The 18557-nt window shown below is 42.1% G+C and overlaps 1 protein-coding gene across 1 annotated transcript in view; it reads left to right on the top strand.

Annotated features, from left to right (window-relative positions):
• The first annotated feature begins 741 nt into the window (after positions 1-741).
• The window catches only part of MARCO (macrophage receptor with collagenous structure), a 31485-nt gene continuing 13669 nt past the window's right edge, over positions 742-18557 (top strand). The window contains exons 1-10 of the mRNA XM_084829624.1: positions 742-934; positions 5997-6098; positions 7981-8139; positions 11649-11693; positions 12808-12861; positions 13416-13478; positions 13581-13613; positions 14631-14684; positions 14791-14835; positions 16872-16979. Of these exons, the coding sequence (XP_084685750.1) occupies positions 826-934; positions 5997-6098; positions 7981-8139; positions 11649-11693; positions 12808-12861; positions 13416-13478; positions 13581-13613; positions 14631-14684; positions 14791-14835; positions 16872-16979 (772 nt within the window). The 5' untranslated portion in view covers positions 742-825. The remainder of the gene's footprint in view (positions 935-5996; positions 6099-7980; positions 8140-11648; positions 11694-12807; positions 12862-13415; positions 13479-13580; positions 13614-14630; positions 14685-14790; positions 14836-16871; positions 16980-18557) is intronic.

Raw genomic sequence — 18557 nt, 5'->3', positions numbered from 1 at the left:
AATAAAGTGCATGGCATAACAGTTATGGGATTATTTATACCTGGTCATGGAGAGGGGCAATTCTATGATCCCTGGGGGAGCATCCCAGGGACCATAGGATTGTTTGGAGACCCCCTCCCAAAGCCATGGACGCTGCTATGATGTCAGGAGGCAGACTCTGAGTTCCGATCCCCTGCTCCCATCCCTCCCAGCTGCCACAGAAAGAACCATGCTGGCTGCTTCCCAAGGATTTAAATGTGGCCTTGGAGGGAAGGAAAAGGGGGCATCTGGTGGGTGGGGAGGGGAGGGGAGAAGAGAGGCCAGGATATGAGCCCCCACCCAGCCCTGCCAGCCCACCCTCTCTAGATGGGCTCAAAAGTCTGTCTAGAGGAAATCAGAGGCTTCCTTCTGAGGGTCAAAATGGTTTGAGGAAAAAATCCAGAGTGAATGTAATTATTTGCTGTCTCCAAAGCCCCTTCTTATTGCAGGGTAATTATCTGAAACCAGCAGCTTAGGCTAGTCCAACAGTAAAGTCATCATTTCCAGAAATTTCCAGAAATGATAACAACCAGCATTCACACTGCCAAATAAGGATCTTATGTTTCAGGTTGAGACCCATAGTGACTTAGACATTTTGGAGGAAGTGTTGAAAGATACCAGGCCAGAAATACTTTCTTTTGTTTGTTTTTTGCAAGTCTAGTAAAAAAAAATCCAAAAAAGGCCACAAGCCAATAGAAAATGTTCATCTAAAGTATGCATATCCAGCACATAAAATTAGCAAGCCCATTCTTCTTCTTCGCCTAAGTTTAACCTGACAGAGCTGTTAGGATACAATCAGCTTTGATCATGGACACCTCAAGCAGTTACACTGATGATGGATTCTTCAAAAACACGTTAACTCATTCAGATAAGATGAAGTTTGCAACAACTGGAATCACGGCATTTGAAATAAATGGTAAGGTACTTTCACCATTTGATAATGATATAGATATTTGATTAGCGAATGTTTCAGATGACTTTTCTTTGTAAAGGTTTAATTGGGTTTTCATTGCATGACATGACAGTGTCTCATTTAAATTATTGCAATGACCAATGGAGCAGAATATCATGAAGTTTCATGACTAAGACTGCAATCCTAAATACGTTTACCAGATAGTTAAGTGCCGTTAAACACAATGGCTTACTTCTGAGTAAATATGCATGGGATTGCTCTGCATCAAGGATTCCTAATATTCACTTTATTAGCATCCAAGTACTAACTGTATACGTGCTTGACATCAGCTGAAGATGCCATGTGCCTGTTTTAAAAAGCACTCTTCCAGCAAAATAAACAGGAGCACACTTTCCCACTCACTGCTTCTGTATTTTTCACTGCAAATAGGGACAAGTTAAATGGACTTACACACAATCTCATTTGATACAGTGATGTGCATTTTGTACTGAACTATTCTTAGCTACAAGCTCGGGTTGTATGGATTTTGTTAAATCTTTTCCATTTGTGTTTCACAGATAGTCAGGCATCTTTCACTCCATGGTCCGCTCATTGATGGAATCAGATTCTTCTCAATTTACTGAACTTGTGTTCATATTAGAAAGTGCACACTTGTGCAAATGTGCATTTGCGCAAATCCCCCCATCCACATTTTCATGCTTTAGCCTATAGGGGGGAACGCCATGTTTCTTTGGACTTTTGGCTCGTATTTTTCATATTTTTATACAACTAAATTTTCATACAGTGCCGGAAAGTAAAAAAGCGGTCCACAAGTCCACAGAATCCATGTGACTCAGAAAAAGCTGTTCTGCTGTGGAATCCGCCGGTCAGATTCATAGAACTCCAATCTCATTTGAATCCATTGCAGATTTCTCCGACGTCCCTACTACAGACAGATGTTCCATTATGATTTAATCGTGAGCTAATTTCTCTTGAATCTCAGGAGAATATGGCAGGAGAAGTCTCTTCTCTCATAAAAACAAGCCTTTTAATTACAATTGTTGCATTTGTAGAGAGAAAGAGACTGAGGACTGAGTTCATGCAATGTTAGTTGTTGGTTGCTGTTTTTTAATATGATGGTGTCAAGGTGAGCTGACCTTTCATTGGTGTGTTGATCCATTCTTGTAAATTTCTCACCATGTGTTCATATCTCAGTTTATTCTGTTTAATCCAGTATAGGAAGATGTTTTTCAGTTTTATGCTGAGTCAGCCTGTGTTGCTGGGTTGAATCATTCACAAACTCACCAAAAGCGCACTAAGAAGCCAAGTCATGTTTGCTTAGCTTACTTTGTAAGAAATGATGGTATGAAGCCACCCTAAGGCAGGAGAATCTCAGGTTACTACAATCAGGGGCATCATGAAAAGGAGGCCCACCTGGGCACAGGCCCCAGATCTTTTTTGAGCTGTGCCCCAGATTTTTTAAGCTGTTCTAATTGTCATTTTTTACATTTTCCCATTGACTTGCATTGGAAAATAGAAACGGCCATAACGTTTTTGGTTTGTATGATACGTACATGAAATTTGGACACTTGGTAGCTCCCATAGATCTTATTGAACCTGCCAAATTTCAGGCAGTTAAGCCAAGTGGATTTTGTGCTAGTCACAGGTAAAATTTGCTTTTTTCAAGAAAATCTGTCCAAGCAAAGAGCTATATTTTTGTTTGCTTCAACATATGAACATAGGGTTTGGGGACCTGGCAGCCCCTATGGAGCTGACTGAGCCTGCCAAAGTTCAGACAGTTAGGCCAAGTGTCCTTTGTGCTAGCCATGCATAAAGTTTCCATTTCTCAAAGACTAAAACAAAAAGTAAAAACTGTCAAGCCACAAAGGGGATTAGAGATCTTAATCAGAAGGTGTTTAAGGTGACCATTAGGAGGTCATTATCCCTAGTCTCTGGTGTAGGGTTTTGTTTTTGGTTTGGTTTTTTTGAGGTGCAAAAAATCTCCCTCCCTTTACTTCTCTGCTCTGACATGCCCACTGTTGGGAGCTTGCTTGCAATTAAATTTTGAAGAGGGAGAAGGGAAGAAAGAATTCCATGTGAAATACTGGTATTTCACACAGCATCTGATTTCACTGCCCCAAACTGGAATCTTCGCCTTCCGCAGAAGTTTAGTAGCTTCAGTACAGCAAAGAATCCAATCAGCCTCCACAAACTTCTTTCTCCCCCTCCACTTTAATTTCTCCTAAATAGCTGTAGGACTGAAATTATTCCAAAAGGAGGGTTAGGACTATGTGGCATCATGATCGAGGAACTGCTGAGGCTTTTAAATAGGTTCTAGAGGTTTTTTAAAAAAGCTAGAAAAAGCCCTCAGCCACTTCACCTCATAAAGTTAATGTAAGTATGTGAAATCCTTACAACCCCCCACAGCCTCCTAAATTCCTCTGGAGTACTACCTATCTGAAAGGAGCCGCTTGGCTTAGGGAATTCCCTCTACCGCCCCCCCCCCACATTTCCAATCACCATTCTTCTTTTCTTCTTCCCTCCCCTATCCTGTTCTTTCTCTCGCTTCTTTATTCCACCCAGGGCGTATCTTGGGGAATTCTTAAAGATAATTCTCTTCCATGGGCAAGAGAAGTTCTGAACTGTATTTACAAACTGACAAAAGAGTTGGTTTTTCTCCTTCTCCTCACTCAAGCCTTTGAGAAAAGTGGGTTCACATGGTCACAGAGAAACAAATCTGGGGCTGTTTTGTTTGTCAGTTGCCATTATCCAGCAATAGGAAGGGTTGTGGCTCCGTGGTAGAGCCCCTGCTTGGCATGCAGAAGGTCCCAGGTTCAATCCCCAGCATCTCCAGGTCGGGCTAGGAAAGAATCCTGCCTTTGCTGCTGCCAGTCACTGTCAACAATACTGCGTTAGATGGACCCAGGGTCTGACTTGGTATAAGGCAGCTTCCTATGTTCCTCTGAACAGAAAGCTTTAATTAAAAAATAGGAGGTTTCGGTTTGTTTTTTAAGTGGAGGGGAGATAAATACTGCTCATTTAATCCTATGTATGCCTACTCAGAAGCCCTGATGTTCTGCATGTTTACTCAGAAATAAGTCCTGAGTTGTCAGCATGGTACTGTAGGCTTAATGCCTCCCAGTTCCGGCTAATGAATAGACTACCCTTTCAGCTCAGTCCTATGCATGTTTTGTCATTTGTGGGTGGTGGTGGTGGTTTTGCATGAACTCTAGCTTCAGTGGTGAGGGAAAGGCACTTAATACATGCTCAGAGTTTCTCCATAACTTAGCCCTAGGTTTGAAAACAGACTCCTTGGCTGAGTTCTGGTGAAGTCTTGGCACAAATGAAGTTATGGGGAGGAAGATACAATGAGAGCTTGTGCATAACAAGGAAGAGGTAGAGGAGAGTTGCATGAAACAAAACATCTGTTTTTATGAAGAGTTGCTAGAGGATGGTAGGATGAGGAGGGATGGTTGCATGGAGAGGAATAGAATTGTTAGGGGGAGAGTGTAAGTGCTCAGTGGTAAAAGAAAAGCATTATGCATATGCTCAGAGGCACTCTCTATTTAAGAACATAAGAAGAGCCATGCTGCATCAGACCAAGGTCCATCTAGTCCACCATTCTGTTCTCACAGTGGCCAACCCACAAGCAGGACATGAGTGCAATAGCACCTTCCCACCCATGTTCCCCTGCTGCTAACATTGGTGAACAGTAAATAAATTCTAGTAATTCTAAATTTGCAGGCATGTATATCTTCAGAAACTTTGCAGGTTTCTTGCTTGGGGGACACCTCTAATGACCTGTGCATTTTCATACAAATCTACCCAAAAACTATTGGGGAGGGGGTGAATGGAAGGAAAAGCAAATCACTCCCTCCTCCAAAGTGGAGAACTCCCCTTCCACATGAACTGCTGCACCTATCCTTCTGAAACTTTGCTGGTTTCTTACTTAGGGACACCTGTAGGCTGTCTGTAATTTTCAGAACAATGGTCCACCAGGAACATAGAGAGAGAAATATGTCATCTTTTGGAGACCTCAAAATGTCAAGGCCACCCTTGAACAAAACCTTGTGGCTATCATTCTGAAATTTGGTAGGCATCATCTCCTATGATGGGGCAATGATTTTATCCAGTTCTTCCAAGGAATAACAATGTTACTGGCAGTTCCCTTTAAAAGAACATCAAAATATGAACCCTGCACCCATTTTTTCTGACATTGGGCAGGTGTAATCCCCTTCTAGGGGGCTATTATTCCTGAAATTACCACCTAGTTCTGACCAAGAGAAAAAGGTTAGTTTTTTTTTTTTTCTAATTTCCCATGGTAGTCAACAGGAAGCCTAAAGACTCATTTTTCCAAACCTTGATTCAGGTTTGGTGCTGAGCTGAAGTGGACTGACTACAAACTGGCCCAAGCAGAAGCGGGATGTTTTCCAGGTCTGAGTTGAAGGGGGGGGGGTCAGTGCACAGTTGTTATGTATGTAATCTATGCACACACGTAAGCACACCACATGCACCTCCACACACACACACACACACACACATATTAGAGGTCCACTTAGAATTGGCGAGATAGATAGATAGATAGATAGATAGATAGATGCAAATTTGTGTTATGGGCCTGTGCCCCAGATCTTTTAAGAACCTAGCAACGCTTCAACTACAATCCTATGTCTGCAGTTCTCTGCACACTTATTTGGGGGTGAACCCCAATGAACTTAGTAGTAGGGCGGTCTTACTTCCAAGTAAACATGCATAGGATAGATCCCACACAACTTCTTTGTAGTTCTGAGGATCCAGGAAATGGGAAGTGGAGCTTCGGCTAGAAATAAAGCAAAGTTTAATTAATGAAGTAACAGTACATCACAGCCTGCTTGTCTGAGAACTCTCTGTTAACTGTAACCATGCAGCTCAATGAGATCCATGTTTACCCAGAAGTAAGTCACTGATTTCATTCCTAAGTACTTGTGCAGTACCAGTTTTTGGCCTTAAACAGTAATGCATCACGTGACACACCGGCCACTCAGTTGCAACCCAAAATGACAGAATCGCATGACTTTGTGTCTCTTATTCCTCCCCAAAACTTTAGAACCGAAAAGCAAGAAAAGGACTTCCAAATGCTGTATTCAGGCTGTGCTAATAACATACCTGCTTATGCTTACTGCAGGCCTGGGAGTGTTGACCTACCAAGGTAATTGCTCTTACATGATGTTTACTGTCCTGAATCTAAAGGCAAAGATTGTCCACCAGTGACATTTGGAAATATCTTTGTAAATCTGGCTAAGTGAAGATACTAGGGAAGGGGGGCAGGAACAGTTACATCCCGCCAGCAGCATGAGGGCCTGGATATGGTGGAAGGGTGTTTGTGCTAAAGAGCTAAAAGAGTCTCCTCCTGGGGATATTCAGCAGATAAATCTGGTTTTCAGGAACAGGTTCTTAATTGATTGCTGTATTTGAAATCATGAACAAATGTTTTTTGCAGGGTTTTGTTTTTTAAAAAGGTTTTCAGTCAATCTTACCTGAAACCAGCCTCCCCAGATATGTTGGACTACAAGTTCTATTGCCCCCAGCCAGCATAGGCATGCTGTCTGGGGATGATGGGAGTTGTAGTTCAACATATCTGGCAGGTCCCTAGGTTGACAGAGGCTGCCCTAAAGTCTCATATAAAATAAATACACATATATCTGAAAGGAACCCACATACATTGCAACTCAAAAAGTCCAAAACGTTTGAGAGCATTTCCAATGTGTCTGTGAAAAATTAACACAAAGGATGGCCCATTCACCAAGGGCAAATTCCCAGCATACAAATAAATGCACCTCCCAAACTGTTTCCCAGATGCTTTCACATCCAGCCACATGCTAGACACATTTGTCACGTCAAGGACCCTGTTGATGGCCTGGACAGACCTGGCAAGGTTTTTTTCTCCTCCAAGATGTTCATGACTCTCTCTCTTCTTCTTCTTTTTGGAAACACGAAGTTATTCTGCTGTTCAGTATAAGCTGCTGAGATCATGAGAAATAACCTGGGAGAAAGAAGCAGGCAATATAATTAACCAGCCTGTTTTATCCAGATCACTTCAGGCACTGGTCTTCAGCTGGTGAGCTGTGCCTACTGGGTCACACCTGGCTATCAGGGGCACCACCATTTTCCTTTTGCTTTACATTAAAAAAACAATGAAAGAAACAGAAGGACAAAGGGGGTGAGGGAGAGGGGAGTATAGAAGAAAGAACTGGGGGTGGGGGGGAAGCAGAGGAAAAGAGGACCAGAGAAAAAAGGCATGGAAAGGAAAGTGAAACAAATGGGCATATATGGTAAAGCTGTAAAATTGGGGCCCATGCAGCAGGCTGAGGTTAAAGGTGGGTCATGGGGCTAAGGCCTTGGGGCTGTCACTGTAAATGTCCATGCAGCCAGAAAACAAAGAACCGGTTCCACTAAATGAACATCACTTGATTTTCTTGGCACTTAATGACTCACAGCTGAGGCTGTGAGTCATTAAGGTACATAGGGTGGCCATTTGTGAATCACCAAAAAAGAGGACATGCATCACCAAAAGAAAGGATAAAAGAGAATACCAATTTGCATAAAATGTGAATATGCTAATGTGTATGCATAGGGAGATATGATAGCGCTCTTCAAGTACTTGAAAGGTTGTCACCAAGAGGAAGGCCGGGATGTCTTCTCAGTCATCCCAGAGTGCAGGACATGGAATAATGGGCTCAAGTTACAGGAAGCCAGATTCTGGCTGAACATCGGGAAAAACTTCCTGACTGTTAAAGCAATACGACAATGGAACCAATTACCTGGGGAGGTGGTGGGCTCTCCCACACTGGAGGCATTCAAGATGAAGCTCTCAACAGCTATCTGTCGGGGATGCTCTGACTTGGATTCCTGCGTTGAGCAGGGGGTTGGATTTGATGATCTTGTAGGCCCCTTCCAACCCTACTATTCTATGATTCTACATGGAAAATACAAAATGAGCTTTGAAAGCTAATGTATTTGGATAACAGGTGGTGAGCAATATTGTGTGTTACTTATTTCATGACTTGTCTTCTTTTCTTCTATTTTCACAGTTTTTGTCCTTCAACCATCACATAAGCCATGCAATGATGGAGATAACGTAACAAACCCACAGAGAAGGGAAGGGAATTGGATCGGAGATTTAAATGAAGAAATCCACATAATCCAGCTGAGCAACCAAAATTTACAGTCGAAAATGGCCAACATTACACGTACGTCCATGCTTCACTTAGGCTGCAATCCTATGCATGTTTAGACAGAGAAAACTCCTACAACATGGCTGGCTGGGGAATGCTGGGAGTTGTAGTTTTCTCTGTCTAAACATGCATAGGATTGCAGCCTAAATCTTCCAGATTGCTCCTTTTTGTTTAGTGTTTTGTTTTGTTTTTCCTAAAATCACAGTGTTCATTTTAAATGCTCTGAACTCTGGGTATAAAAGGATAATGACAGTCTGTATTCAAATGGCAAATGTGTAGCTCAACGGTCACCTTCAGATCATTGTCATGTGTCTTTCTTTTCTCTGAACTCTGATGGAGGAGGGACCCCACCTGAGTGTGTATTATACAGGACCCCCTTAAATCTGGAAACAGCCCTGCCCCTGCCAATAATAAAAATAAGGCCTACAAAGAACTTTTTGCACTGATTAGGTTAGCTAGTAACTTTATGCATTCTTCAATATGATTATTTTTTTATTATTTTTATAACAGTAGTTGCTGCTGTTGCTGTCACTGTCACCTTTTTCCCATAGGCTTATTTATTCTCTAGTCAGCTGAGAGATACTGGATGTATTAGGGAATGTGGTATTTTTATCATCATCATCACCATCACCATTACTGCATTTATATCCCACCTTTTTTCCTCTTGCAAGGAACTCAAGGCGGCTTACATAGCCCTCCTCCTCCTCCTCTCTATTTTATCCTCACAACAACCCTGTGAGGTAGGCTGAGAGTCACTGACTGGCCCAAAATCACCCAATGAGCTTTATGGCCAAGTGGGGACTAGAACCTGGATCTCCCGAGTCCCAGTCCAACATTCTAACCATCACTCCACACAGACTCTCATTACGTGCCCTGAAACCTGTTGCTATAGCTGCCAACAACCAACGAAGAACCATCCGCTCAGCTTGGAGATGGCCCGAGAAAAGGGCTCGTGTTGGTTATGACATTTCCAGCCTGAGGGGCCTTGAGGAGCTTGAATGGAGAAGTCATTGCAAGCATGCTTGGCTGCATGAAAGTCACTTTAAAAATAGACTATTCTTTGCTATTGATTGAGAGGCTGTTAAGGCTTATTATGGAAGGTTTGCTTGAACTGCTTAAATTTAAGCTGATTAGAGAACTTAAACGTGTGTGTGTGTGTGTGTGTGTGTGTGTGTATCCATTTTCCTTCCAACAAGCCCTGTTGTACAGAGAACTGTGGGCCCTGGATAGGGATGGGCTGATCAGTCTTTTTCCAATCCATTTCAGTTTGATATGAGTTCACTCATAAGTCTCCCATTTCTGCATCAGTCTGCTTTTAAAAAACACCTCTGAACATTCAGTTTTAAATTGAACATATTTTCCCCTAAAGTACTCATTTCATACACATTTTCCCCTAAAATGTGTATTTCTGAATGCATTCTTCCCTAAAGTATGCATGTTATATGACAATTGTAGTGCAAAATTCAGCTGACAATTGTAGTGCAAAATTCAGAGAGAGTGTGCAAACCGAAGAATAGGTGTGACCCCATCTGCATATTAGTTCCGGAAGTGTGAGTTAGGTCAGTTCACTTAAAAATGCAGACCAAATCCTCTGGCACTCCCTAGCCCTGAGTCCTTAGATGAGATGGATGAAGAGGACATTGCCAGCAGGACCCCAGATTAGCACTGAGTGCCATTGGAATATCAGCATTCAGATCTGTCAACAGGGCTACTGTACAGAAGCTACTGTACTGGCTAGCCACTAGGTCCTTGATCTTATTGAATATGTCATTATTATGCCTGGTTTGCACATAACGAGAAGCCACCGTGGGTGAATTTCCCCACAGGGTTTCTCGTCATGGAGGTGGCAACCATTTTGCATATCTGAGCCATGGTGGAGGCACACCGTAGCTTGTCATTATGTGTGAACCTGGTGAGGGTGGGTTGTTGGGGTGGCTGACAAGCCACCCAGAACGCATGAGCTGTTTTAGGGTTGCGGGTGGCTTGTCAACTCCCGCCCAACAACCCACCCTCACCGGGTTCACACATAAATACAAGCTATGGTGCACCCCTGCCACAGCTCAAATATTCAAACTGGCAACTGCCACCACAACAGGAAGCCCAGTAATTCACCCAAGGTGGCTTCTTGTTATGTGTGAACTGGACCATACTGTAAAAGATGCCCGAGCCTGTAAATTCTGCAGTGTAGAAGGTTGTTCTAAGTCTTAGAGTCTAAGGGTGCAATCCTATGCAGGTTTAGACAGAAAAAAGACCTACAACTCCCAGCAACTCCCAACTGGCTAGGGGATGCTGGGAGTTGTAGGACTTTTTTCTGTCTAAACCTGCATAGGATTGCGCCCTAAGAGAATTTATAGTGAAGAGAATACATTAATGGCTTATTTGATTTGGGATTTTTCTCCAAATGGTATATTTGCATTATACAGCATTATGGCTTCATGATTAAGGTGTGCACTGACACGAGAAAAGACCAGCATCCACTTGGAACCCACCTCATTAACTGCAGCTTGTTCCAATGTTTAAAAAGCTGAGCTTGTCAATAATAGCCTAGCATTGTTTGGAGGGGCAGGGGGTAACTACAGGTTTAGGCAGATTTATGAAGAAGCCTAGCTCATTTATGTCAGTCTGATGCAGTTGCCAGAGGACAAACAAATCATGGATTGTTACAATGGCCCAGTTTGCACATAATGACAACACATGGGATGTGTTGTCAGGGCCACATGGGAGCAAGCCTGCTGCCTCCCACATGCTTGCTGCTTCCACTGCATCTAGTTTCTCAAACAACCTAGGAATGACCTGTTCCTGGGCTGTTTAATGCAATACTCAAACATGGAACTCTGAGTTGTTGGGTTTGAACCCATGGTTTGTTGTTGGGTTAAAACTCTGGGGTGTTTGTCCCTCAGCAACCCAGAGTTCTGGGTTCAGACATGGCATCAAACAGATCTGAGAAACCAAATGCAAAGCAGAAGCAGCGAGCACATTGGAGGCAGCGCTCTTGCTTGCACTGCATGGATTAAACATGAATTGCTGTGACATGCAAACCACATCAGTATTTTGGAGCCCTCCAGGGACAGCATAGGATTGTTTTCTTAGGGCACAATCCCATGCATGTTTAGACATGTATGGCTGGCTGGGGCATGTTGGGAGTTGTAGGACTTTTTTTCTGTCCAAATGTGCATAGGAGTGCACCCTTAGTTAGTTACAAAACATGTAAGCTGCCTCTTATGGTAAACCTTCCCAAGATGGTGTACAACAAAATTTAAAGCTATAAAACACAATAAAACAATGGTAGAAACAAAGCTAAGAATAAAAGGTCAACATTCTTCACTGAAGCTAACCACATGGTATATGTATTGTTGGAATTCTGCCTGAAAAAAATTCTTTTGAAGGAAAAAAAATAACCTCCTTCCCGTAAGCTAAAGGTTTTATTTGGGTTACAGACTCCTTTTGCCATTGATAGGCATTTTCAAGAAGTCTGACCATTTCAAGTAGGTATCAAGATACTGATAGGTATGAATCTGTTTCAGAACAACTGGAAAGCAGTGACAGACACGGAATTCCAGGACCTCCAGGTGGGTAAATATGTTCCACTAATAAATAATATGTTCCACTAATCACTTCATCTATCGCTTTTGCTAATACCTGTAAAGCAGCTGAGGCTGGATTAACAGTGAGTTAGATTTGTTGATGTCCAATAAACTGAAAGTTCATGCTAATTTACAGCACCTAGGCAGAAAAGGTCTGGGAATCAGTATAAGCAGCACCAGACATGGTGTTTGCATGGGTCAAGCTGAATCACTTTGAAGAGGGATAAATATTCCCAGGTAAATAAACCTTATGGTTAACTGCTGCTCTTACAAACTGTTATTCTTCTGCTTATTTATTTGAGTATATAATAAGAGTATTGTACGAGTAACAGGTTGAAAGTTATTGTTTAAAATTGCTGATGATATCTGTTTGCCACCTTGAATTCCTTCTCTGGGAAATAGGTGGGATATAGGCTTTTAAAATGAAATATTAAAATAAAATGTAAGGTATGAAAATAGTTGTGAGGACAGAAATTCTTGGCTAACCACACACTCAGGCCCAGTTCATATGCTACAATAGAAATGGATACATGTGAAAAATGTAGCATATCCTTGCTTCTTCCCTCGAATAAGTGATTAGCGTGGCCTCCGAGGTACGTTTCTGTGGTATATACCACTGTATTGGTTACGTATTCATTTCTGGGCTTAATTTAAAGTGTTGGAAATGACCTACAAAGCCCTAAATTGTTTGGGACCAAGTTAAGTGAAGGGCCCCCCATATGAACCTGTTCAGGCCTGCAGATAGGCCTAAGAAGCCTCTGTATGTGTGTGTTGACTCTACATCCTGTAATTGACTCCTCCAGTTCTGGAATTATACTCACATATGCTGTTTCATCTCAAATTAATTCAAATGCAGTTTAAATTAACAAATACTTTTAGGTCACATTTAAATATTTTATGCTGCTTCTGATTGCTGTTTTATTATTTTGTTTAATAATGTTTCACTATTTTATTTGTAACTTTGTAAATGATCCTGGAAACATGTGTTTAAGGGACAGTAGAAAATACATGTTAATTGGTTTCCAAGACATTTTACTCCTTTCAGTCTTCCATTATCTGTGCCTCTCTAAAATTAAGGCTTTCTTTTCTTCATATTCAGGTCCCAAAGGAGAAAGAGGCATTCCAGGAACAAAAGGAGACCAGGGCAATCAAGGTCACTTTTCATGCATATATTTTGAATTTGGAGCACACTGGCACAGTTCAGATGTCACAATCTAAGACCAATAAGACATAGATTGAATGAGCCATGTACCCCACATACTCCTTCCTTTCTCCTCCTTTCCTTCCTCCCCTCATGCACCCAGTTTCTTGAACCACAGTATCACATGACATCCAAACCAGTTAACTGTTGGTTCCTTCCAAACCAGGATATAACACCAGGAATGACCACCTGACTCATTCCTGATCCAATAAACCATTGTTTATTAACCAAGATCATGTCATCTGAACCAGATCACAGACTTTTTATTGAAAAATGCAGAACTATATTTGGAGTCAGATCTCAGTCAGTGAAAACTGATCTCTACAAATGCAGTGAAATGAAAATGACATTTAGTCCATGGCACAGTAGGCAGGCAGGTGAGGTTAAATGGAAAGCCAACCAAACAATGTAGCTAACATATACAATGTTGCGGTTGGAGCTTCAAACATTTACAACAAGTATGTCTTAGAACAACTGCAACACACACGTTTTTGGACATATTTTAGGTGATAAAGGTGATAAAGGAGACACCGGCTCACAAGGAAGCAAAGGAGACCCTGGGCCAAAGGGTAAGCAAATAATATGACATCCCAAATTATCAAGTAGAGAGAGGAGAGATATTTAATATTTTTGAAGCTGATTCTTTTAATGGTGTTTATTTATTTTGCCAGGTATTGGATTTCCTGGACCAAAAGGAGAAATTGGTAATTTGTTTTCTTCTGTCACTATAATGCATGCAAACTATTGATGTAAATACTTGGAAATTCCTACGACAGTACATCATCACAGTTCCTCAGAAGGTAACCTGTATCTTCAGCTTGTGATGTTCATAGCGTGCCAGGAGCCAAGGCCAAACGAATGAACTTTACATACAAAGACAAGCAACAGCCCTCCCCCCTGCAAGGAGCCTTCTGCTCAGGCAGGAGTGGTGAGCGTGTTGCCCTCCAGATGTTGTTGGACTGCAGTTCCCATCAACCCTAGCCAACATAGCCAATGGTGAGGGATGATGACAGTTGCAGTACAGTATCTGGAGGGCCACACATTCCCCACTGTTGTCCTAAGGAAAAGCAGGTTTGCGAGGGAATGGTCTGGAGAAAAGAAGGAATACTTGATGCTTTCCTTACCCCTCCACTTTTCTGCACAACTCACATACACACACACACACCTCACACACACACACATAGCTTTTCTCTCTGCACATCCAAGTGTGTTTATACACCTATATATCCTTAGCAATCTGTAGCATCTTCCTATCTATGCATGTTTACTTGTAAATATGTCCTACTGTAGTCAATCGGCTTTATTCACAGGTAAGTGTACATAAGATTGCAGCATTACAGCACAATTCTATGTATATACTCAGAGTTAAATCCCATTGAATTCAATGGGACTTAACCCCAAACAAGCATGTTTGGAATTGTGGCCAATGTGCAATGGCAGAAGTGCAATCCTTCCCCTGTTTACTCAGCAGAAAATCCCAATCTCAATGGGGCTTACTCCCAAGTAAGTGTGTTTGGGATGGCAGCATTATAGAGCAACCCTATGTATTTCTACTTAAGAGTAAGCCCTACAGAGTTCCATGGGACTTACTCCCAGTTAAGCATGTATAGGATAGCAGCCTTAGGGTGCATGGCTGACTGGGAAATGCTGGGAGTTGTAGGAGTTTTTTCTGTCTAAATATGCATAGGATTGCACCCTTAATATCTTTATTTATATTTTAGGAGTTCCAGGAATGAGAGGCCTACCAGGTGCCCAAGGAGAGAAGGGCGAAACAGGTAATCAAAAATGGGTTATAGATCCTGATGCTGAAAAGCAGGTGAAGTTCCACCTCCTTTGCCACTCATCGCTGTTATTCATGCTTTCTCTATATTTTGATTTTAGGAGTTATGGGACCAATGGGACCAGAAGGAGAGCAAGGAGTGCCAGGTACTTTATCTTTCAGTTGCTCATTATAGATGAACGTGTGTTAGTATTCTACACAATTTGATATAGGTTGGAAGATCTTTTTATATTCCTCTGCTGTCAGAGTAAGTGAACCAGCATTGTGGCAATAATTTGTACATGAATCGATCTGGATGCAGAATTTTTCCCCCTTACTGCTTTCTCTTAAAGTAGAACCCCTTGTTGTTGTTGTTGTTGTTCAGTCGTTCGTTAAGTCGTGTCCGACTCTTCGTGACCCCATGGACCATAGCACGCCAGGCCTTCCTGTCCTCCGCTCCCTACACACACCTAAAATATCATTCATTTTGTACATGTACATAAGAACTTTGCTGGATCAAACCAAAGGTCCATTAGCCATGCTGGCTGGGGATGATGGGGCTTGGAGTCCAGCAACATCTGGGAACCCAAGTTTGGGAAAGGCTGATCTACGTATATCTAACTTGAGAATGTCCATTTTTCAAGTTAAGTATTATAGCCAAGCTAAAAACCAGCAAGTCCCTTTCATCCAGGTGGCAGTCCTCCTCTGAATGAAGATTCACACACCTGAACCAGAGTGGTATGGAAAAAGCTGAAAAATGCTAAAACTACACACATCTTTTTTCAACATGTTCAAGATATTGCTTGACCATGTTGAAAAAGTGATGGCTCTGAAACAGGGATGTACGGATTCTGTCTGTGTTTCATGGATTGTCAGGCACCTTTCATTCTGTCAACCACCCGTCAACAGAATTGAGTGTTTTTTGTTTCTGAATATGCACAAATTCACAATGCGAAAATGCACAGATTCCCCCCAAAAGTGCAGTTTCACACTTTAGCCTATGGGGGAAATGTGCATTTTTGGCCGGGGGCGGGGGTGGTGCATATTTTTCTCTGGCGAAATTTGCGCAAAATTCAGGAAAGTTAGGAAGCCAGTCCACAAGTCCACAGAATCCACCCAACGGAAAGCCGGTCCACTGTGGATTCATGAAAATCCAAACTCATTTGGCTCCATTGCAGATTCTCCAACATCCCTACTCTGAAAAGATTTAGAAATAATTACTACAATTATTACAACATGAAATGCAGATTTCAGAGGACTAGACTAGCACACAACAATTTAAATGGTTGTTGTGTGACAATCCACTGGGTTCAGTCAACATCATTATTATTATTTACATTTCTATACCACCCCATAGCTGAAGCTCTCTGAGTAGTTTACAAAGATTACAAACCATTAAAATACAGTATACAAAGTTTTAAAACCATTTACATAAAAACACACAAACAGATGGTTCACACAGAGACAACATATATCTAAAAACAACTTTGAGCAATCAACCATAACCATAAGACAAATCCAGGATTGATTAACACTCATCATATGCTGCCAAATGCCTGAGAAAACAGAAAGGTCTTGACCTGGTGTCAAAAAGATAACAATGTTGGTGCTAGGCAGGCCTCATTGGGGAGATCACTCCATAATTGGGGGGCTACCACTGAGAAGGCCCTCCCCCTTGTTGCTGTCTTCTGAGCCTCCCTCGGAGGAGGCACCCTGAATAGAGTGATAGTCTATTCAAGTTGCCACTCATCACAGGCAAGCTCATTTTCCCAGTTCGCCGCATCCATGTGTCATGGGGGGAATCAATAGGTGATGTAAGTTTCTTTCAATGAGATTTCCTGTGACATTTACAAAGAAGGTGAAAAATACATACCCAGAGTCACCTTAAATATGAGTGTTACACAATCTCAGCCTGGAGAAAGTCTAAAATAGGTAACACCAGTGGACCATGCCCACTGATATCATTCTGTCTGCAGGGGGCCTGGTGGGAAGCAATTTGGCTTTCCACCTATATCTAAGGCTTATGTCCTGAAATCACTTACATCAGAGTAGTTCCAAAAGAAGTCAGTGGGGCTATTAATCTAGCAGGAATGGTGACAGGGTGTCCGCTCTTGCACTCAGCATTTTTAAGTGGTCCTGTTATTTTTAAAATATCATAGTGGTGTGTGTGTGTGTGTGTGTGTGTGTGCGTATTTAAATTCAGGATTACCTGGGCCTGCTGGTGAAAATGGATCAAAAGGGAGTCTTGGGCCTGATGGGCCAAAAGGCGAACCAGGCACTCGAGGACAAACGGGAGATAAGGGATCTCAAGGTAAGACTGTTTGCCAAGAGTGTTATATCTTAATTGTAAGGAGCTCATATGCTAACCCCTTTGTTAATTAGTCTCCTGACTGAACTATTATTTATTTCATTTCTATACTGCCCAGCAGCCAAGTTCCACTAGAGTGGAAAACTTTTTTCAGAATCTGCCATGGGTTCCACCGTGAAAGGTGGCCTAAACATCATTTTAAATACATAAAATGATGGTTGTGCACAGGTTTAACACAATCAAGCCATCCCTTCACTTAAAGTGATGGCTCTGAAACAGGGATGACAGAGAACCATACTCTGTTTGAAGGTCTGAGTGATTCTCCACATACAGCTTTTGTCCTGCAATTGAGATTGGGGTCCTTTACATGATGGCATCAACCTCCACTCTATAGTGTTTTCTGAGCATTTCCACGGCTTAACTTGAAACGGAAATAATGAGCTAACAAAAAGAACCCCTTTCAACCTGTCTGAATTTACACATGACAAGAGGACCTGCCGCTATATAACAAGAGATCTCACAGATAAATGATGGCGGGGGGGGGGGGGAACGGGAGGAGGGAAGCTCAAGTAAAAGTCAATCTTCCCACAAAGGATCCGGAAGCAGAAGCCCCGTGGGACAAAAAGCCTCAGTGTGGAGAAGCTCTAAGTCCCATCCAATTCCATTTTAAACTTAAAGAGCTGTCAGAACTCTTGCCCATCAAGAGTTAGCGCCTGGGCAGCACTCTACACAGACTGGCACACAGGTGAGAGGTATTGTACCTTTATTTAAACTATAATAATTATTTCTAAATTGGCATCTATCCATAATCATTAGCATCTGCAGATTTGTGTCCTCTTTTGCCCTCTTTTTGGGGGATGCATTTCCTATTTTTTGGCCATTCAGAACTGGCCACCCTATAGTTTCCCTAGGAGTTCTAGACAATCACTGAGGAACACAATATTGCATGCAGGCTAGAAGACTTGGACTGGAATCCTGGGTTTGCTCTGGTTGGGAGAGTCTTCCAAGCAGAATTTTGCTCATACGATGCCCCCGCCAGCAGAAGAGGGGAGGCAACTTTCACTGGTTTCACACACACCCCTCCAGCCCCTTGGGTCACCAAATGTCTACTCCAGTGTTCTGGGGACCCTCTGGAACAATGTGGGGAAACTGCAGGAGGAGGTGGGAATCAGCAAAAATTCTCCCCCCCCTCCCGCCACACACACACACACACACTTACACACACACACTTGCAGATCCTCCACTGGATCCTGGTCCTGTCTTTGAACAGAAGGAGCCCTTCCGTTTGTGCAAACCTCATTAAGATCCAAGCCTTGGTCTCTTACACAAGCTCTACAAACAAAAATCATGTAAAATCAGCTTGATGTACCCTGCTATTTTACATTTGTGATTGCTTGGAGATGAAGCTATTAGAGTTTTAAGGTTTGTTTGCCTAAATTGTTTGAACTGACTCTGTGTTTGTTGTATTTTCAAACATTATTTATATTATGTTATGTCAGAGTGGAATAGTTAAAACTGATTTTTTAAAAGGAACTTATTTTAAAATCTTTCATGATTTTTTCCAGCCCAATCCTATTTATA

Source organism: Heloderma suspectum, chromosome 1, assembly GCF_057233095.1.
Source record: "Heloderma suspectum isolate Gila_16-S chromosome 1, 16-S_ref, whole genome shotgun sequence".
Taxonomy (NCBI): domain Eukaryota; kingdom Metazoa; phylum Chordata; class Lepidosauria; order Squamata; family Helodermatidae; genus Heloderma; species Heloderma suspectum.
Note: the sequence above shows the minus strand (reverse complement) of the source record. Positions and strands in the feature narration are given on the sequence as shown.